Source organism: Protopterus annectens, chromosome 12.part0 (assembly GCF_019279795.1).
Source record: "Protopterus annectens isolate FY-2018-M chromosome 12.part0, PAN1.0, whole genome shotgun sequence".
In the NCBI taxonomy this organism is placed as follows: domain Eukaryota; kingdom Metazoa; phylum Chordata; order Ceratodontiformes; family Protopteridae; genus Protopterus; species Protopterus annectens.
The window spans coordinates 952,377,180-952,398,174 of NC_056746.1; the positions used below are offsets into that span (position 1 = coordinate 952,377,180).

The 20,995-nt window shown below is 40.7% G+C and overlaps 1 protein-coding gene across 3 annotated transcripts in view; it reads left to right on the top strand.

Moving 5' to 3' along the window:
* Positions 1 to 20,995, top strand: part of EDN3 (endothelin 3) — a 1,001,184-nt gene that overhangs the window by 633,267 nt on the left and 346,922 nt on the right. For all 3 annotated transcript variants that reach the window (XM_044089986.1, XM_044089985.1, XR_006367120.1), the window contains exon 3: positions 11,888 to 12,046. In XM_044089986.1, the coding sequence (XP_043945921.1) occupies positions 11,888 to 12,046 (159 nt within the window). The remainder of the gene's footprint in view (positions 1 to 11,887; positions 12,047 to 20,995) is intronic.

Here is a 20,995-nt window from a genome sequence, read left to right on the forward strand (position 1 = left end):
TATTTTGGCAGAAGATTTAACTATACAATGTCGTCAGATAGCCATCCGACTACCGGAATTCACAAGAAACGCAAGGAAAAGGACAGGCATCCGAGGTCCAAAACCGACGATGAGGCTTCTTCTAAGCCAGTCGTCGGTTCACCAGTTCTCAGTGAGGCGCCTTCGCAGCCCCTGACGACCGCTACTTTAGACTCACAGGCCACTACCGACACCCACTTGGAGTCGACCAGGCCGCTGGAAGCTCAAGGTATTGGACCTTCAGAAACTATTCCCTCAGATGGGTCCGGAGCCGCTGAGCAGGCATCAGCTTCTGTGGGTGTTTTCAGACCTACTCAATTATATGTTAAAATGACTTCAGCTTCAAAGGCAAAGACTAAAGCACCTTTAAAGACAAAGAAACAAGTACAACAGCCTCATGGACAGACCTCCATGCCTAAAAAACAGATGCTCAAAATGGTTGAAGACCTAATTACTCTGATCAGGGGTTCCCATTCCCCTCCTGATAAGAGGCCTAGGCAAGAGACGGAATATGAATCTTCAGATGAGGTTTGCATTTCATCTGATTCCTCTTCTGATCAGGAATACTCTCTTCCTCCCTATGAGGATTCTGATGCTGAAGAATCAATCCCTTCAGCCTCTCCTCCTGAGGATTATTCTTTTGGGGAAACTTTACATACCATGAGGGAGCATTTCCACTGGGAGAGCCAAGATTATTCAGAATCTAAGAAAAGGCTCAAAAATGTCCTTTAACTACCACAATACAGGCCCCTAACTATTCCACCTGTGTTAGACATTGTAGATGATGTATTTTCAGAGTCCAGTCTGACCCCTGACTCCTTACCTCCAGCTCCCGTTAAGCCGGACGGGTACTACAAGGTTCCTGACTCTCACAAATTAATTTTCAAAAACTCTGCTGCTGACCCAGAAACTATTTCTCAGGGTCCCAAAAGGGTTAATGCTTCCACTGCAAAAAACCCTACTCCCTCTGACAGGGATTCTAGGGAACTGGACAGATGGGGAAAAAAGATTTACACTTCTGCTACCCTGGCTGTAAAGGCTTTAAATTGTCAGTTTCATATGCCAAATATCAGCAATATATTGTGTCACTGCTTAAACAGAAAATGTTGATAAATTCTGATTGTGCAGAAAAAAAGAAATGCAGGAATTATTGCATGCAGCTGAACAAGTTGGAAAGCATACTTTGCAATGTGGTTTTGATTCTCTGGAGGCCTCCTGCAGGGCAGTTACGGTTCTGTCATTAGGAGGCATGCTTGGTTAAAGGAACAAAATCTACCTGATCATGTTAAAGCAAAATTATTAGATGCTCCATTACAGCATGATACTTTGCTTGGTGTTAAAGAAAATGGAGGACAAAGCTAAATCTATGCAAACAGTCAAGGATTTCTTACAGGTACAGCCATCAAGATTTAGCAGACACTGGCCTACAAAGAATTGGTCCTTTCCAGTGTCAGACAGGCCACAAAGGGGCAGATACAGATGCCCTAGAGGCAGATCCCAGCCCCAAGGTTCGTTCAGGTCTAAACAACGGGGTGCTTCTACCTCCAAAACTGGAGAAGACAAATCACAGCCATACAGGAAACAGTCCCAATGACTTCCCCCCTGTCTGCGCCAAGCACTTATCTTCTGGCAGCACCTTTAGGGGGAAAACTAGCACTTTTTTGTCAAAATTGGCACATAATAACCCAGGACAAATGGGTTTTAAACATAGTGTCACAAGGCTACAAGTTTCACTTCCATACCCTGCCAAGGGCAAACAGTTGGCCAGACCTGCCAAAACATCAATGAGCAGAGGCACAAAAACAAATCTCATCCCTCATGGACATGAGGGCCATTCAACAAGTACCAGAGCAAGAGCAGGGACAAGGATTTTATTCAAGACTGTTCTTGGTACCCAGAAAGGACAAAGCCTGGAGACCAATACTGGACCTATATATTCTAAACACATATCTGGATATTCCAAAATTCAAAATGTTGGCTCTACAGCAGCTTCTGCCCATGTTGGGCAAGAAGGCTTGGCTTGTGACTTTAGATCTAAAAGAGGCATACCTGCATGTCCCAATCAGAAAAGCATGCAGAAGATACCTCAGATTCAAAGCTGGCTCAATGCACTACCAATTCTCTGCACTGCCCTTTGGCTTATCTACTGCACCCAGGGTCTTCACAAAGTGACTGGCACCAGTAATTGCATTCTGCAGACAAAGAGGAATACAAATATATCCTTACTTGGACGACTGCCTTATTCAAGCAGAGAACAAGGACATTCTACTACAGCATCTGGCGTTTGTAAAGAGATTACTACCATGCCTAGGGTACACAGTCAACGAACAGAAATCAAAACTAGTACCCTCTCAAGAGATAATATTCCTGGGTGCAAGCTTAAATACAACTGCCCAGATGGCTTATCTCACGCCATACAAACAAAGGCAACTGACTACCTATTTCAAACTGTTGGCAGCAAAGGCCCAGTTATCTTCAAGAAAAATTCTGCAGGCTTTGGGCTTCATGGCATCCTGCATTCTACTAACTGCATATGAGGAAACTGCAATGGTACCTAAAAAGTGTTTGGACTCAACATTGCCACAGCCTGGAAACAATAGTTACTCTAATTCCCTGCCTGCAACAGGAGTTTCGATGGTGGGCGAAGGCCTGTCACCAGAGCAAGGGACAGCCATTCACTCTACCCCCAGCCACACAGACATTAACAATGGATGCATCGGATTATGCCTGGGGAGCCCACATGGCAGGAAGATGTATTCAAGGCACATGGTCCGCAAACCAAATGCATCTACATATCAATCAAAAAGAGATGCTAGCTGTTCAAAATGCCCTGACAGCCTTCAAGGACCTACTTCATCCGGGACAACTACTGATAAAGACAGACAATACCACAGTCATGTGGTACATAAACAAGCAGGGAGGAACTCATTATTACCCCCTTTGCAGACTAGCCATGACTTTGTGGGACACAGCATTGACTTACCAAGTACATCTGCAGGCACAATTCCTGCCAGGAAAGATAAATACTCTGGCAGACGAACTAAGCAGAAACCTCATGGATCCCCACGAGTGGAAATTGGATCCACAAGTCTTCAGCATGGTAACAAGGAAATGGGGATGCCCGGACATAGATCTATTTGCCTCACCTCACAACTGCCAACTAAAGAGATTCTGCACAAGTACTTATCACAGTCACAAACAAGCATGGAAAGTGGATGCCCTATCTTTCAGCTGGAAAAACTTAACAGTATATGCCTTTCCTCCACGGCCTCTCCTCCCCAAGGTACTCCTAAAGGTCAGACAGGAGAAGCCAAAAATGATACTGATTGCCCCAGACTGGCCACGCCAGTACTGGTATCCACTCCTAAGGAACTTGTCTCAATGCCCAGCCTGGACCTTACCTCAAGTGCCTTATCTACTGTCCCAACAGAACAATCAGATCCTGCACAGCTAACTCAAGACCTTAAATATGGAAGCATGGCGGATAATGTAGTCATACAAAACACACCTCTCACTAAAGCAGTGATGGATGTCATTTTGGAAGCCAGGAGGCCTAGTACTAGAAAATCCTATGCTGGAAAATGGAAGAGATTCTGTGCTTGGAACCAGGCTCAAGGAATTGACACAGCTGTACCAAATATTCCTTAGATTTTGCAATACTTGACTGAGATGCTGGACAAAGGCCCATCCTTTTCATCTATAAAAATTCATGCGTCTGCCATTTTGGCTCATTACAATACAGAGCCATCAATTTTTTCTCATCCTTTATTAAGGCAGTACCTCAGAGGGGCCAAAAATTTAAGGTCTCCAAGGAGATCACCAATACCTGCATGGGACCTCAATTATGTCTTGGAAAAACTCACCCTACCTCCTTTTGAGCCAGCTGCTACAGCTGATATAAAGTTTTTATCTTGAAAAACAGCTCTGCTCCTAGCAATAACTTCTGCAAGACAAGTCTCAGAGCTACAGGCACTCATGGCTGTGGAACCTTTTATCATTTTTTATCCAGACAGGGTTTCTCTGAGGACAAACCCGACATTTATGCCTAAGGTAGTGTCCAGTGTGGCCCTTAACCAAACTATTCATCTGCCTACTTTTTATCCAAACCCACAGAATAAGGGGTAGAGAATTCTGCATTCTTTGGATATACACAGACAGCTACGCTTCTATTTGAACAGAACCAAAGCTTTCAGAAAGACAGAACAATTACTAGTGGCATATGCTGCAGCATCACAAGGAAAGGCTATCTCAAAGCGGACTATTTCAAAGTGGATAGGCCACTGCATTCATTTCTGCTATTCACAACGTGGCAAGCCAGTACCTAAGGGCATTAGGCCACATTCAACCAGAGCATCAGCCACTTCAGCAGCCTTCCTCAGGGGAGTACCAACCAAAGACATTTTAGAGGCTGCTACTTGGAGTTCAGTGCACACCTTCACAAAGCACTATCACTTACCACTTTACTGTAAATCCAGGGCAGGCTTTGCCACTGCAGTTCTTCAGGGCCTAATAGCTGCCCCTAATGCTATTTAGCTCCAGCCTCCCAACCTTAGCTTTGGGGTTCAACCCAATTGTAATGACTGCAACAGTGAAACACGAAGAACATAGTACAGTTGTGTACACTTACCATAAATGTAGATGTTCGAGTGTATTCACTGTTGCAGTCCGGGTTACCCACCCACCACCCCCCATTTCTTTGCTGGAACTTATCTGCACTTCTCTATTCTATACAACTTATGTGGTGTATTTGCTTGTAGATTAAGGCAAAATATATACTTTGGTGCATGCATGTTTTATTGATATATTTTTAGCCTACCCTTTTGGGGGCACCTGACATATGGGGCAAGAAAAACTGAAGAAAATGGCGTCGGCTGCATCTTTTATACTCGTGGCGCACTGACGTCAGGGAAGAGGCAACAGCAACTGACGCCGGACCTAGACTTTGGAATTCAGGCCAACTGAGGGTAGCCTGCCAGCAGGATAACCCAATTGTAATGACTGCAACAGTGAATACACTCGAACATCTACATTTATGGTAAGTGTACACAACTGTACTGTCTTCATCAAAATCAGTGTCCTCTGTCAATGATTCCTGAGGGGAATCTAAATGCCTTCTTTTTCATTGTTTCTTCTGAGGAACCTCTACAGTGGGATACTCTGGAGAGGTGTTCGAAGGAAGGGTAAGCCTCTGTGCAGGGACCATCTGGAGGTTCTTATGGGTTGGCTGTTCCTGTGGAATAAGATGATGAGACTTGGCAGTCAGATCTGGAGGAGGGATGGGAATTGGATCTGAAAAGTGGATAGTTGAAGGATCCCTTGGATGGGAGAAAACTTTTGCCACTACCTCAAAGGCCAAAGGTCCAGGAGAAGTAGAAATCAGCCTCCCCAGTGCCAAAGCTCTTGGATCAGACAAATCTCCACAACCTCTGGGTTCTGCCCCAGAGGATGGAATCAGACATGAGCTGTCCAATGCCGAAGCACCAAGGGGAATCAACTGCTCTGAAACCCTCGGAGTCAAAGTCATTCCTCTGGACCCAACGTAGATGTTTCTGCTCCAGGACTCATTCTGCTCCGAAACATTCAGAGCTGAATGAATCAGGGAAGGAGTTGGAGTCAAGGAAGGTGACATTCTCGGATCTGATCTTTTGATTCTCAGAATCTTCAGATCTGACAGCTCAGAAACTACATATCGGATCGGAGAAGGAGTCACTAAAGTGTGTGAAGGTTGCAGACTCATGGACCAATGGGGGATGGAGCCTGAAGAACCCATCTGGATCTGAGCTCTAAGAAACTTTTTCATCATCCTATCCACATCATATTCAGAAAGACTCCTGGAAGACCTGATGGAGGAGGATGCTGAGGGAGGATGAGAAGTCTTTTTAGGAGTTTCCTGCAAGAAAGGGGATCTCAATCTTGGAGAAATCATCTGGATCCGAGGAGATCTGTTTGGTCGGATACAAAATCTTTTTTGCCTTAGTGGAGGTAGGATCTGATAAGGTCGGATCTGAAGCCTATTTTATTTTTGATGGTGGCTTCAAACTTGGAGTGGAAGAAGGAGATTAGACAGGAGAGCATTTCTTAGACTCCCTGGTCTCTGAACTTTTCTGACTTCTTGAGGGGGTTTGAGCCTTTGAGGTAGAAGGAAGTGCAGATGAAGAAGCAGGCAACATACCCTTCAGAATAAGTTTATTACATCTGTCACTTATTGCCCTGGCATTGAAACCTGCAATGATTTCACAAGAAATCTGAAGGTGAGCAGGGCCTAAACAATATACTCATTCCTTGAGGGCATCAGAATTGGATATCTTATGCCCACAAGAAATGCATTTCTTGAATCTGATAGGTTTGTCAGCCATACCAGAAAAGACACTACACCCAAAAAAGAACAATTTAACAGAAACAAGAGAGTGTTATTAATTTTTTTTTTTTTTAAAGAAAAAGTGAAAGAAAGAGAAAATAGAAATGATATGAAAAAGTAACTCAGGAGAGGTAAGAAAAAAGGGAAAGAATACCAACGATGGTAGAATAGAAAGTACACTAGTAGCAGAAGGGTCTAAAGTAATTTTATATTAACTGTGAAATAAAGAGAGGAAGGAAGTAAGGAAAAAAGAGATTTGATAAAAATAACACCAAAATATATCACTCACAAATGAATAATAATTCCCAGAGCTCAACAGCACAAAATCCTCACCGATTGCTAGAGCAGCAAATGAGATCTGAGGTATAGCAGTGATCAGAGGCATTATAGGTAAAGGGAGGAGCTCGAGAGTCGGATCCTAGACTGCAAATAGAAAAGTTGCCAAGTTGTATCTGAGGATTGGATCTGAATCCATTAATTGAGGAATGAATGAAAATGGCAAAATCAGATCATGAAGGTACTACCTATTACAAAATAATTAAACTACAAGTGAAAATACACGATAGTGAATGTTTAACCTTAAAAGGCAGATAGGACAATATGTAGACATCTGCGACCGACATATTGATAGCTGCTGAAAAGGAAGTCTGCCCTCCTGTGTAATGCACTAGTTGTTTAAAATAGGTGCTTACTACAAAACAGCAGGGTAGGAAAAGTATATCCAATTTAAAACGTGTGTACAATGAATGTAAGAACAAAAAAGTCAAGAAACTAGACCCCCAAACCAGCTTCCAGGCAACTAAAAAGACAGAGAGTCAAACTTGTGACAGTACTGATGGTATCAAGTTTAGTTGGCTAAATCACGTGTAATAGTACAAGCTGAGGTTAAGTAAGGGCTAGCGTTTACAAACTCCTTCCAACAACTTTCCCAGGGAGAAAAGTCTGCAAATTTTCACAAAATGTAAGGGCTGTAAAGGAAATGATTTAGGGATTGTGGGGTACAGAGAAAGAGAATATATAGGTCACTTTGTTATACATAATTACTGCAGTTATTACATGTGTCATGACAGGTTAGTGTTAAGTATTTAGAAAATGTAGAAACTGAAATAAAAATGTTGTACAGCAAATAAATGGGAGAGTAAGGCAGAGCTAGAGAGAGATGTATGGGACAAATACTAGAGTGCGTTTCTTGGGAAAGTCATGCATTTTTTAAAAGGATTTAGCTGAGTTGATATGAAAATATACAAACACTTGCTATTAAATTAATAAAGTTATGAAAAAGAATGGCTACATTGTAAACACTTGTTATTAAATTATATTTTGTTTTTAAAGTATTTTAATAAAAAAATATTGAACAACTGCCCTTTTTAACAAGTGTCACTGGATGTTTGACATCCAGGAAAGCTGCCACCAGCTCAGGCAGAGATGATTTCATCTACATCTTATCTAAAGGTTGGTGCTTCCAGGAGTTGCAATGCAATGCCAGTACTAGAGTATGAATCCAATTGCCTGGGGTGGGAGAAGAACCTATAGCCTTTTGATCTTTCAAGTATGCCACTTGCTTAGCCACTAAAACTGTGAAGTAGCAAATTCAGTTGCACAGGCCCTCTGGGGAGTGGACTCAATGGTTCTGTCAAATCTGTTTATCTCAGAGAGAACATGTGGGGTTCTCTCCCACCTGGCTAGGACTGCCATTGTAAGCTAGGGATTGTGGCTCATGTGGACAAGTTAATGACAAGCACAGACAGATCATCTTTACTGAATGCATTTTGTATACATAGATCAGACTGGCATCACTACATGCTGTGTATGGGGGTTATGGGATAAAGACAGGCCTCAGAGGAAAAACTCCCCTACTATCAAGGATGGTACCATACAAGGATACCCCACTTTCACTTCTGTCCTGGTGTGAAAATATAGCAGACACTCCAGGAAAACTCAGATTGTGGAAAATCTATTTTTGATTTTTTTGTGTCAAAGAAGGATCTGTGTGTTTGCACCGTTATTTCATGCAGAAGAATGTGTGTGTGTGTGTGTGTGTGTGTGTGTGTGTGTGTATTCTTACTGAAGAGGGACTCCTGTATGGATTTGCCACCATTGCCTTTGAAAGGGACAGCGCTTACCTGTGTTAATAGGTCAGTATGGAGTGAGTGAGTGCATGCATGAAAGCAGAATGTTTGTGTACGTGAAAGCAGAAGAAGTGTGTATGTATGTATACATGACAGAGAGAGACACATGCATAAAGAGTCTAACGATGCTCAATCTACCTACTGAACACAAATAAGTTAGCTCACAAATATATCGTACATTAAAAGTATATTTTCATTAAATTGCGGCTTTCCTGACAGAGAGAGCGTTGTATTGAATATGAAATCATACCTCTCAACTGTATGGATTTTCGTCTCATCTTCCAATTTGTGTCTTTTGCTTAGGAAGTAAAAGTAGTCATCCAAGGTAATGCAGTTCCAGGGAATAAGAATGAGACAGCAGCCTAGGATTAATGGGTAAGCAGTGGATTGACTTTGTGGGACTGTAGCATATAAAGTTGTACTGTTTTTTTCTGACAAACAAAAAAAGCACCCAGTACTGTTTTGTCATTGGTGGGTTCTAAGCAGTGGCAGATTGGATTTGGTGGATCATCAATACTGGCAAATCAGGAGGGCACTACATCATTTTTTAAATGTTGGGTGTTTTAGTGTGTATGTGTGTGTTTATGTGTTGGGAGGGCTGCAACAGTAGATGATTTAAAGACAGAGACTTACGGACTGTGGAGAATATGTTTCAAAACCTGATACTTGGGTACTAAGCATGCCAAAAGTAGATTTTTTTAAGACATAGCTTCTTGCCATTTGGAGTAGAGGGATATTTACATTTAATGGACAATGCTAGCAATATGAGTGTGGTCCTGTAGGGATCTGGAGGATGCCAAGTCTACTACTGCCAATGTCTTGTAAAGCGACCTAGAAATGGATATTGGGATGTTACTGAAAAAAATACAGTAGTGGGCTTAGAAATATAGTTTAATTAAACAAAGTGTACTTCCAATTTGCAGGCCATAATTTAATTTATTTCAGGTAGTCCAGATCCCGGTATGTTGTATACCATTAGACTTAATTAGGGAGAGCTGTCATTCTGGGGAAATAAGCAGCCCTAGTTTCTGTGAAAGCTCTGTGGTTGTTTGCAGGTAGATGTTGCAGGATGTGGATTCAATGTGTTTTATTTATTATTTTTAATGCATTTGTCATTTCAAAGCATGGTTTTCTTTGTTGCAAAAGAAGGCAGGATTGAATGAGCCATATAATGTTTAGCTCACAGTGATGGGACAGAAAGATTGTAAGTGATGGATAATGTTTGCAGCTACAGTTGTTTCAATGGTGTCTGTGATGCATAACTATTTTTGGGCCTGTGTCCCTCTTTTATTTTTCACTTTGTCCAAATTTCTTGCTCTAAGGTTGAGAGGTATGATTCCATACTAAATCAGAAGGTTGTATTTACCTTGGAAGACTTTCCGGCATAATTATGAGAAACAGAGCCTTTTTAATATATCTGCTTATTTCCAGTATAAACTGTCATATAACCTTGCAAATAACCTTCTTATTAAGCTACTTTAATTCTTTTGGAATTGACAGGTATGCTTCATTGGTTCGGACGTAAGCATAGAGTGCTAATGTGACAGCTTAGTAAATTGTCAGTCTGTGAATAACTTCGGCACAAATTAAAATGTCTGAATGTCAAATGGCTTTAGATTGGAGGAAAGTTATATGTTTACTCCAGTATGTAGTATGATCTTAGAGAGTTTATGGATTTCTTATTGATTTACTTTTTGCTGCGCAGTTGTTTGTTAATTTATTGATGGTGGGAAATTGCATGGATGAGTCCATCTCTAGTATGATTTTTTTTCAGATATTTTGACTTCCAGAAAATTTCATTCAGTGAGTGCGTGTCATGTGATTACTGAGGTTGCCTATTTTACAGGTAGGGACTCCTTGAATGTGTGTGTGTGAAAGAGAGAGAGATTTAATATGTATACTGAATATATTTTTGCAAATGGAATTCTTAGTTAAATAGGCTCCTCTTCTTGGGCAAGTAGACTTGAGTAACCAATACTAGATCTTAGCCATCCAGCTAGGAAAGTTTAGTATGTGGATTTTCCATCCGGTTTGATGAGGGCTATGCTGCTTAATGAAGGAGTACATTTATGACTATCAATCCAGTTGTCATGTTGCTGAACTACATTGTTTGATGAGAGGAGCTTTTTACAGAAGTTGAAGGTTTTGTGTCAAGAACCTGTCCATACAAGGTGGCTTGTTTATGTTGCAGTAAAGCCTGTGGTCTTTGTAATGAGTGTTTTAAGTATAACCAGTATTTCTGAGATGGAGGAAGTCTCTTAAGGCATGATCTTTCTTAGCCTAGAAAGCAAGCCAGTGATGAAATTTGTAGATGCAAGTGAGAGACAGGAATGCAAGAAGCATTTTAGTCTGCTCGGATAACTAAGTGAACTTAGTCCTTTGACCTTTTTTGTCAGAAGTGGTTGTAGTCTTTCTTTTGGTAAGGTGTTTTGCTGAGGCACATGCCAAAAGGGGCGTTGCACTTGATAATAGCTCTTATAAAGGAAGAATACAGGGATGTTATGACCTCCTTGTCCATGGATGAGATACCCTTACTAATAAGGTGGGCCATGTAAAATGTTTTCCATACAATGGAGACAACATAGTGGTCAAAAGTCAGGTTTTTATCAACCTGGGTGCCTAAGCACCTCATGATTGTGTGCTTACAACATTGTTATTAATGTGAAAATTTGTGGGGGCATCACTCTTCTCCAAAGGGGATGATGATGCATTTTTCGACATTTAGCTTGAGGCTATGTTTCTGGCACCAGTCATTTGAGTGAGACCCTCTTGTAGCTTATTTAGAATTGTTTTATTAAGTCAGTAATGTGAATTATTTACTTTATTGCAAATTTGTTGGCTTATTTTTGTGGATTATAGTATTGTATGACTGCTAATGTTGGCATTTTACGTAGTTGTACTGCTAGAGTGGTTTTCCCAGTGAGAAATGCTAGTGCTGTAGTGAATATCAGTTTATTTGTAAAAAAAAAAAAAAATATATATATATATATATATATATATATATATATATATATATATATATATATATATATATAAACTAAAATGATAGAGGTAACTGTTAGATTAGAGAATTAGAATGAGAATTAGAATTTTAAGGCAAATATTAGGCATTTTATTACATTTATTCATTGTTCGAATGCACCTACAGTACAGCCAAGTTGACTTTGGTCCCCAGCGGCAGCGAAAGAGTTAACCATATGACAATTTATGTTCACTCAATGCGTCCCCAGCAAGCCAAAAGGTTGGATACTCATGATATAGTAATTGCATTCTAGTTAATTTTTAATTAAGTTATTGTAGAATGCATATTAGCCTCTACCAAAAGATATAGTAATTACATTTTGGATACTTTTTAATTGATATTTTTCCTTCTCTTCCGCAGGCATACTTTGCCATATGGCCTAGGAAACTACAGAGGTAAACGATCTACAAAGGAGTTTCCAAACAATTCAAAATTTAAACATCTATTACGTTGTTCATGTGCAAAACGAAATGACATACAATGCTTGAAATTCTGCTCAGGAAAGCAAGAAGCTTGGAGGTACGCAAATGCTTCATTTTGGATCACAGGATGTAATTATGTAATAATTAATGGTGAAAACATTGAGCTATACTGCTGTAATCATTCTTGGAAGAAGAGAAGATTGCATCCCTGCAACCCATTGTTATTGTAGGACTGTTATAACTCTTCTACTACATATTTTTTTCTAGATAAGAAATTAAGGATAATCATTTTATTGCCTTTGCTTCCTTATATTTTACGTAGTAAAAATATTATTCAAACCACATCAACTTAGACTGTTGTCCATCTAACAAAGATGCTTACAAGGAATTCTATAGTCTGACATATAATACAATGTTGCTAGATAATTTATACTGTACTGCCCTGCTGTATTCATTTGTGCAATCCAAGAAATCTGTTGCATTCTGGTTACCATAAGTGCAATTTTATACTGTATTTTGCACTTTTAAACTGTATTTTTGCTATACCGCTGATTTTTTTAAAGCTGTTCTTGCAGATTTGTTGCACTGTTTGTCTGTTCGTAACTGTTTGTATGCTGTAGCATAGACTAGATTCGAACCTGCTAAATCTGGTTATATTTGTTAAACTGAACACTAAACCAGGCTATCTTTTGTTGGAGAGGGCACCCTTGTGACATGAGAGTACATTTAGGACTCATCTGATTGAAGGTTGCTGGAACAGGGCTATGTTTTGAGCTTTTTTTTTTGGGTAAATTGTTTAATTCAGTTTGCTCACTGTTTTAACACAGCTCCATAGAGTTAGGCGACCAGCCACAGTTCTGCTGCATTCATCTGTGCAATCTAAGGAATCCGTTGCCTTCTGTTAACCATGAGCACAGTTTTATACCGTATTTTGCACTTTTAAACTGTATTTTTGCTATATTGCTGATTTTTTTAAAAACTGTTCTTGCTGATTTGCTGCACTTTTTGTCTGCTATAGCATAGACTAGATTCAGACCTGCTGAATCTGGTCTTGTTTGTTAAAATGAGCACTAAATCAGGCTATCGTTTGTTGTTGTTGAGGGCACCCTTGTGGCAGGAGAGTGCAGTTAGGACTTATCTGATTGAAGGTTGCTGGGACAGCACTCAGTTTTGAGCTTTTTTATTGGTTAAATTGTTTAATTCAGTTTGCTTACTGTTTTAACACAGCTCGTCACTGCTCTGCTGTATTCATCTGTGCAATCCAAGGAATTTGTTGCATTCTGCTAACCATAAGTACAATTTTATATTGTATTTTGCACTTTTAAACGTATTTTTGCCATATTGCTGATTTTTTAAAACTGTTCTTTCTGATTTACTGCACATTTTGTCTGCTGTAGCATAGACTAGATTCAGACCCATTGAATCTGGTTCTGTTTGTTAAATTGAGCACTAAACCAGTCTATCTTTTGTTGGAGAGGGCCACCCGCATCCTTGTGGCAGGAGAGTACAGTTAGGACCTATCTGATTGAAAGTTGCTGGCACAGGGCTCAGTTTTGAGCGATTTTATTGGTTAAATTGTTTAATTCAGTTTGCTGACTGTTGCTACATAAGCCTTGGGTTTGTGCAGGTTTGAGGTTGTTTTAACACAGCTCCACAGAGTTAAATGATCAGCCACTGTTCTGCTGTATTCATCTGTTTATGCATAGCGCACCTCCATGCACCATCACGCACTACTGCATGGGGGGAGGGTAACTACTGGGGGTTATAGGCGCAAAAACTTCACTTGATAAATATTCCCTTAGTAGCTGCCTGTGATCTGGCCGAGAAGTCCTTAAATTGCACTTAGCTGCTTAGAGAGCCCCTCAGCTGTGCTTTTGCCACTTAAACGGTCCAAAACCACCAAATCTACAATAGTCTCATACCATTTAGAGAACCCCTGCTAGTATAGACCCTTTATAGAGCATCCCATTAGTACAGACCCCTTTTAAAGCACCTAATTATACCACACCCCTCCATTTTCTCTCCTAGCATTATGGACAGTCAGTTTCCCGCCATTTCTCCTACAAACCTAATTGACATGGGTATCCTGAGGCAGTGTGTAGCAACTGCCTCATGTACACTGACAACCCTCTACTCCTAAATCACCCCAAGTACAATTTGTTTGAGATGCATCTCCACTAAGAATCTGGAATCCTTGCTCTCTCACACACAGAACAGTAACACTGAACAGGTTGTCAGCGCACATACTACACCTCCTATGCAAACCATGCATTAAACACATAAACCATCATATGCATAAATATTCACCAGAAACCTACCTAAACACCAGAGACCTTCCAAACACAAACATGCTACACTAATACAGCACCTGCAGCACTAAATACACACAAAAACACAAGCACCAGTGCCTCACCAATAAGCCCCTAAGGGCAAAGTACATCTAAACCAAACGTTTTAGTCATAGGTGACTCCACTGAGAGACACACAGATGTCCCACTCACCAGGCTGGACAAGGAGGTTACAGTCAGCTGTCTATTATGTGCCAGGATCCATCAGATCACACATGCACTAGTCTCTCAAAATCAAATACCGTTATCACTCTGTATGAGGAGAGATATGATTGAGCTCTATGAATATGTGTCCTAGGCAGGTATGTCCCTACCCTTGAGCAGTATTTTACCCTCAACTAGGATGATACCACAATAGAAACAAAAAATGATTGACTTCAACAATTGGCTTAGTTTCTGGTGTCATTCTAAGGGGATCCAGTTCCTGTCAGCCTAGATTGACATGGTTGATAGACTACGCTGCTTTGATAGAGATGGTCTTCATGTCACCTTTATGCTCTTGGTAACTGGCTAAGGCACATCCCTCCCCCATAGTGCCCTTTTAGGTAAGATCTCAAGAGCAAAATTTCCAACGTGAAAATATAACTCACAAATAAATTAAAGGTTATGCTGCTAAATGCTAGGAGTTTAAATCAGAAACTGCACTCTTTGGAAGCACTCCTCTCCCTGGAGGATGTTGACATCTGTGCAGTCACAGAAACTTGGTTCAGGGCTGCAGAGAGTAGCCAGCCTTGCAAGACTACAATCCCTTCCACACTTTTAGACTGCAAAATGCTAAATACACCTCTTTTCTGACAGGAAGACTCCATGATGTTACTGTAAGTTCAACTAACTGTAAGACTCCTCTTCAAGTCATCGTTAGCTATAGCCCCCCTACAATGAACCAAGATGACCACCCTATTTATTTGGACTTGCCTGAGTCAATCAAGTTACAGCCAAACACTCTAGTAATGGGCAGTTTTAACTATCCCTCCACTGACTGGGAAACTTATACAAGTACTAACATGCTCGCACAAAGGTTCCTCGACTTTGTAAATACTAATGCTCTGGAACAAACAGTATGCAACCCCACAAGGGGCTCAAATATTCTCAAAATGGTCCTCGCCACCATGGGTGACTGTTGCACAACCACAAGTATAGGACCCTCATTAGTTAAATCTGATCACAAATCAGTCACTTTTGAAGTAGGTATAACACCTGAACCCCTCTTAGGTGAAATCAGGCTAAAATATATTGCCAAAGCTAATTATACCCTAAGGGATGGCATAAATAATTTCCAAGCTCCTGTTCCCACAGGTGGCATTCACAACTACACTAAGGTATACACAAATGCCCTGTACAAAGACGTCTACAAATGTATTGACACGCCTATACCTGATATGATCAAAACAAGATCCTCAAGAAAAAACAAGCCTCCCTGGTGGACATTTAGCACTGATAAGTTATAGAACAAGAGGAAGAAGCTGCTATTTAAGAATAAAAAAAGAGACGTCCCGGCACTGGAAGAACACCCTCCTCTGCTTGACCAGACAAATAAGACAACTTTTAAAATCCTCTAAGGTCAACTTTGAAACAATTCAGCAACCATAGCTAAGGATAACCATAAGATATTCTTCAGCTATATCCATAACCTAAAAGGTAGGACCCACACATGTGCTTGGATTGCATCACACACACTGATCCTGTGAAAATAGCTAACCTAGTAGCTGAAAGGTTTGGTGAAAATTTCAACCCCCTGTCCCCTTCAAACATTCCACAAAGCATTCCCTCTACATCTCCCCCACCTTACATCTCCAAGGAGCACGTCATTAATGCTCTCTCCCAAGTCATTTTAAATGGTCTAAAACATGAGTTAGCAACTCCATTAGGTACTTTCTTCAACTACAGCCTGAGTATTGGCTTTGTCCCTGCTGAATGGAAAACAGCAACCATCATCCCCCTTCATTAAGGGGGTACAGCAACAGACACTGGGAACTACAAATCCATAAGCTTAACCAGTCATATCTGTAAGGCCATGGAACGAATCATCATGGACCTTATAAATAAGGATATATGTAATCTCCAAGACCTTGATTCAACACAGTTTAGTTTTGTCAAAGACAGATCATGCCTGCTAAACCTGGTGAACTTCTTTGAAAACGTCATCAGACCCACAGACGAAAGCAAATCTATGTATACAGCCTACCTTGACTTAGCCAAGGCCTTCGACACAATCCCACATTGGGGCATCATTGATAAACTCTCCCAGTTGAATATCAGCCCTTATGTCATCAGGTGGGTTACTAACTGGCTCACTGATGGATCACACTCAGTCAAAGTTGACTGTACCTCAACCAGCAGACCTGTCACCAGTGAGGTTCCACAGAGGTCAGTGCTGGCTCCCCTATTGTCTGGAATATACTTCTCAGATGTTCAGGCCAAAACAGAGGGACTGTGGCTGACTAAGTTTGCTGACAGCAAATTAAGTGCAATCATTGAATCACCAAATGATGTCAATATACTTCGAGGGACTTACACGAACCGATGACTGGTGCCAAAGCCATGGTCTCAAACTCAATGCAAAAAAATGCATTATCATCCCTTCAGTAAAAACGGTATCCCTGCAGACTGTCATGTAAATAATATTACCCTATGTAACAACTCAGCAGTGAGAAACTTGGGAAAGCAAGTTGACTGTAGCCTAAACTTTGACCACCATGTGTCTACTGTGGTAAGGAAGGTGTTCAACTTTTCACACTTCATTAGCAAAGTCATTGCCTCAAGACAGAAAGAGGTCATAACACCCCCTGTACTCGACCCTCATCAGGCCAATAATCGAGTACAATGCTTCCTTTGGTATGTACCTTACCAGGCACCAGCAGCAACTTGAGAGACCTCAGAGATTTATAACTAAGAAAATTCAGGATCTCCAGCACATGTCATACATTGTCAGACTGAAGTCACTGTCAATGTACTCAGTAGCACAAAGACTACTTAGAGGAGACTTGTGCCTGGCCTACAGAGCAATGTCAGATCCAAACCTAATGGAAATGCTGCACATCTGCCAGTCAAATGGGACAAGGTCACCTGTTCCATGGAAATTAACCTGGCCTGTAACATAAATAGGACCTGTTGGAGAGACAGATATACATCTCAGATGTTGCCACTCCGGGTCTATATCATATCATCGAATGTCCTATTTAGGGAACGCCTATTAGTTGAACACTAATAAGTGAAAACACTAAATAACAAATGTTCGTTTGAGCGAAACATTTCTGGGAAAACAATCAGTTGGCCGTCATCAGGGATTTGCCCTCTCCCCACTGTAGTGCGATCTTGGAGTTGATATATATTTTGATAGGGTGTGTGTGTGTGAGGGGAAGGCCACCACTACAATGGGTTTTGTTTGGTGATGTTTTTCTGTGGTTTGCTGGGTTGGCCAACTGTTTTTTAACCCAGTGAAATGTTTCGGTTAAATGAACGTTCGCTATTTAGTGTTTTCACATATAAGTGTTCAACTAATAGGCTTTCACTAACTAGGACATTCGATGATATGATAAAGACCCACCACTCCTCTGGAACGGGCTACCAGTTCACATCAAACAAAGGGGTCTATATCACTTGGTCAAAAGCTTAATTGAGCAAATCGCTAATCGTCAAACCCTATTCAATGAAAGCTCAATTAAGCAAATGACTGTTTCAGAGAAAAAATTCCTAGGGAAAGGACATGGTTGGCAGTCATCAGGGATTTTTCCTTTTCCCCACTGTAGTGTGGTCTCTAAGTTGGTATATTTATTTAGAGAAATGTGTGGGGTGAAGACTCCCACTTTTCAGGGTTTTAAATGATGTTGTATTTGTTATGGACGGTTACTGGCCTACTACTTTTGTTCCCTAGGAAACCTATTGCAAGATCCTTTATATTGGGTTTCTCTACTATTATACTGGACACACACGGCTAGGCTTATAAAGATAAGGTCAATAGCCCAGTAACCACCTATGAACCTATGAACCTGTGCATATATGTAGCACTGAAAAAAATATGGCCCATCGTCAGTAGTGCAGATTAACTACCTGGCCATCTAGTGCCAAGGTAAAATTTCAATTGTAGAACACAAAAGAATTCAGAAATATGTGCAGTTTCAAAAATGCATCCAAAGGCAGGAAACAATATATCTAAGAAAAAAAAAGTAATTGGCTGAACATGTTATAGAAAATTCAGTGTACATCTTTTATGAAGAGATTTGGTTCCATGGCATTCTTACAAAAGGCAATAAATGATGCAACAACATGTGTTTCTTTCCCAAGACATAACTACAGCAGCTGTTTCCATATTTTTATGAGAAACAAACTTAACTGCTATTAAACCACAAGCAATATATATACGTATACGGTTTACTATCAAAACCACCCAACACATTTGTGCGAGTGATTACTTACCCAAATTAAAACATTGTAAAATCCAAATACCGACAACTCACAACACCGAACATGGTAATTTCAGAAAGTCGCTGGTCGACAATGTTGACTTTACCTAACCTACCAGACTTCTGGTTATGTCCTACTAATGTTTTGCAGGGGGGAATGCCCCCCTGCCCCCACACCCCCTGCTAATTATATATACAAACTCCAGGACATTAGACCTTCCAAGGTTCACGTAACTGACTTGTGAGATTGTGATGGCAAACCATGTATACATATAGATATATGGAGGCCCTGCTTTTGTTCTAACTGCTCATTTGCTGACATCTGTTTAATCAACTGCATTTGGTCAATACATGCAGATGGTCAACAGGTGTGTGAGACCAAAAATCCCTGGGTAGGGATGTTATTTTTTGCATGTGCTGATGTTCTTTTTCGGCACAAGAGTTTTGTGGTCAATGTTACAGAGATAGACATATGGACTACTTGATCAAAGTGAGTGTATCCGTATTTCCATTATACATTATCACTGTTCTGGAGTGTAAACTGGATGAGCAAATGATTTCACAAGTATCCTTGTTTACGTACACTCTACTTTCTTTACCTTTCCCTTTACTATGCCACCCTTTTACTTCCTTCATATAAATTTTAATTTTTTTCTTCCTTTCCCTGTCATAATTGTTACTGTTTGCTATATTACCCAGTCAATCCATACATCAGTTTGTTGAAGGAGTTCAGCTGTGTCCTAATTGATCAAAGGTATGGCTCACTGGAAATATCAAAAACTGGAGGTACTTTTGTAAGTGAAATTGCAGTACACCAGGGTTTGGGAGTATGCCCCTTTCATCATGTTGTACAGTTTCAGTACTAGTATATAAAATATTATGAGACTTGCCCCCTAGAATAACACTGTGTGAGTATGAAATCAATGATGAATGTGTGGTATGTAATGCTTAGAGTGTATATGATGGAGTGCATGCATGAGGTATTTAGTAGTGCATGTATCTGAATGAGAGTCTGACAACTGAATGTGGAGGGTTTGCACGTGTGTATGTTTGTGATGGGTTGAGAAGTTAATCACTTGTGCTGCAATCAGTGTTATTGTTTCAGTGCATACCCATATGCAATGTTATCTAAACATCAGTCCATAAAGCCCTATGTCAACAAATGACCCATAAACATTACCAAAAGAGCTCAATGGGATCCATTTTTTAAACCATCCTTCTCAGGGCATCCCCATTATGAACATCTCATCCTGTCAATAAAGTAATGTAAGCACGACTAATATAAACTATCAAAATGTACATCTGATTCATCCAAGATGTCAAGGCCTGTTGTATTGTCTTACTAACCTAGCAGGACTTAGTGGAACCATTCAGTTAACCACTCATAGATATATACATACTTGCAAATATTTCAGATACAAGCAATAATGACATTTTAGCCTACCAGTATACAAAAACAGTCATCCCCATTGTGACGCCTGTGCACTGGCCTCAATCCTCACCACTAGCACCAGTGAGGGGCATGGACATTGGGAAAAATAACAAGTACACACACAGTAAAGTACAATTTCCCTTAAGAGCATACAGAGATCACAGTCAGTCTGGAGCTGTTTTTTCCCTTTCTCTCCAGATTCCCAATAAGACTCCCCACTAGCACAACTATAGGGTACAGAGCTCAGCCAAGTGGTTAATCCAAAATCTCCATCACACTTTCTGTTGAACCAGTGCTTCGTGTCCTGACATACACACACTTTGAGATATGAATTATATACAAACACACAGACACTGGGGGAAGGCTGGCACAGACTCTCCAGTTATGCCCCCTGCTGCCGCATTTGCCACCTTTTCTGCCTCAATGGAGGATAAAGACACCGCCTCAGGGTATCTTGTAGCATAATCTACTACCACTAGGATATACTTTTTCCTTGTGGAACTTAGGGTACTCAGAGACCCCACAATATCCATAGCTACCATTTGAAATGGCTCCTGAATCACAGGCAAAGGCCTCAAAGGAGCTCTCACCTTGTCTCCTGCCTTGCCTACTTTTGACACTTCTCCCAGGTCCTGCAGTACTCTGTTACATCTCTAGAAATCCCATGCCAATAAAAGTTCTGCATAATCCATCTGTTTGTATGTTTTATACCCATATGACCTGCAATGGGAATATCATGGACTATGGCTAGAAGTGCCAGATGGTAGGCTCTAGGCACTGCCAACTGCTGCATTCTCTCACCTTCTAGCCCTCCCTCAGGGGTCCACTCTCTATACAGTAACCCTTTGCCCCAGTATACAGAT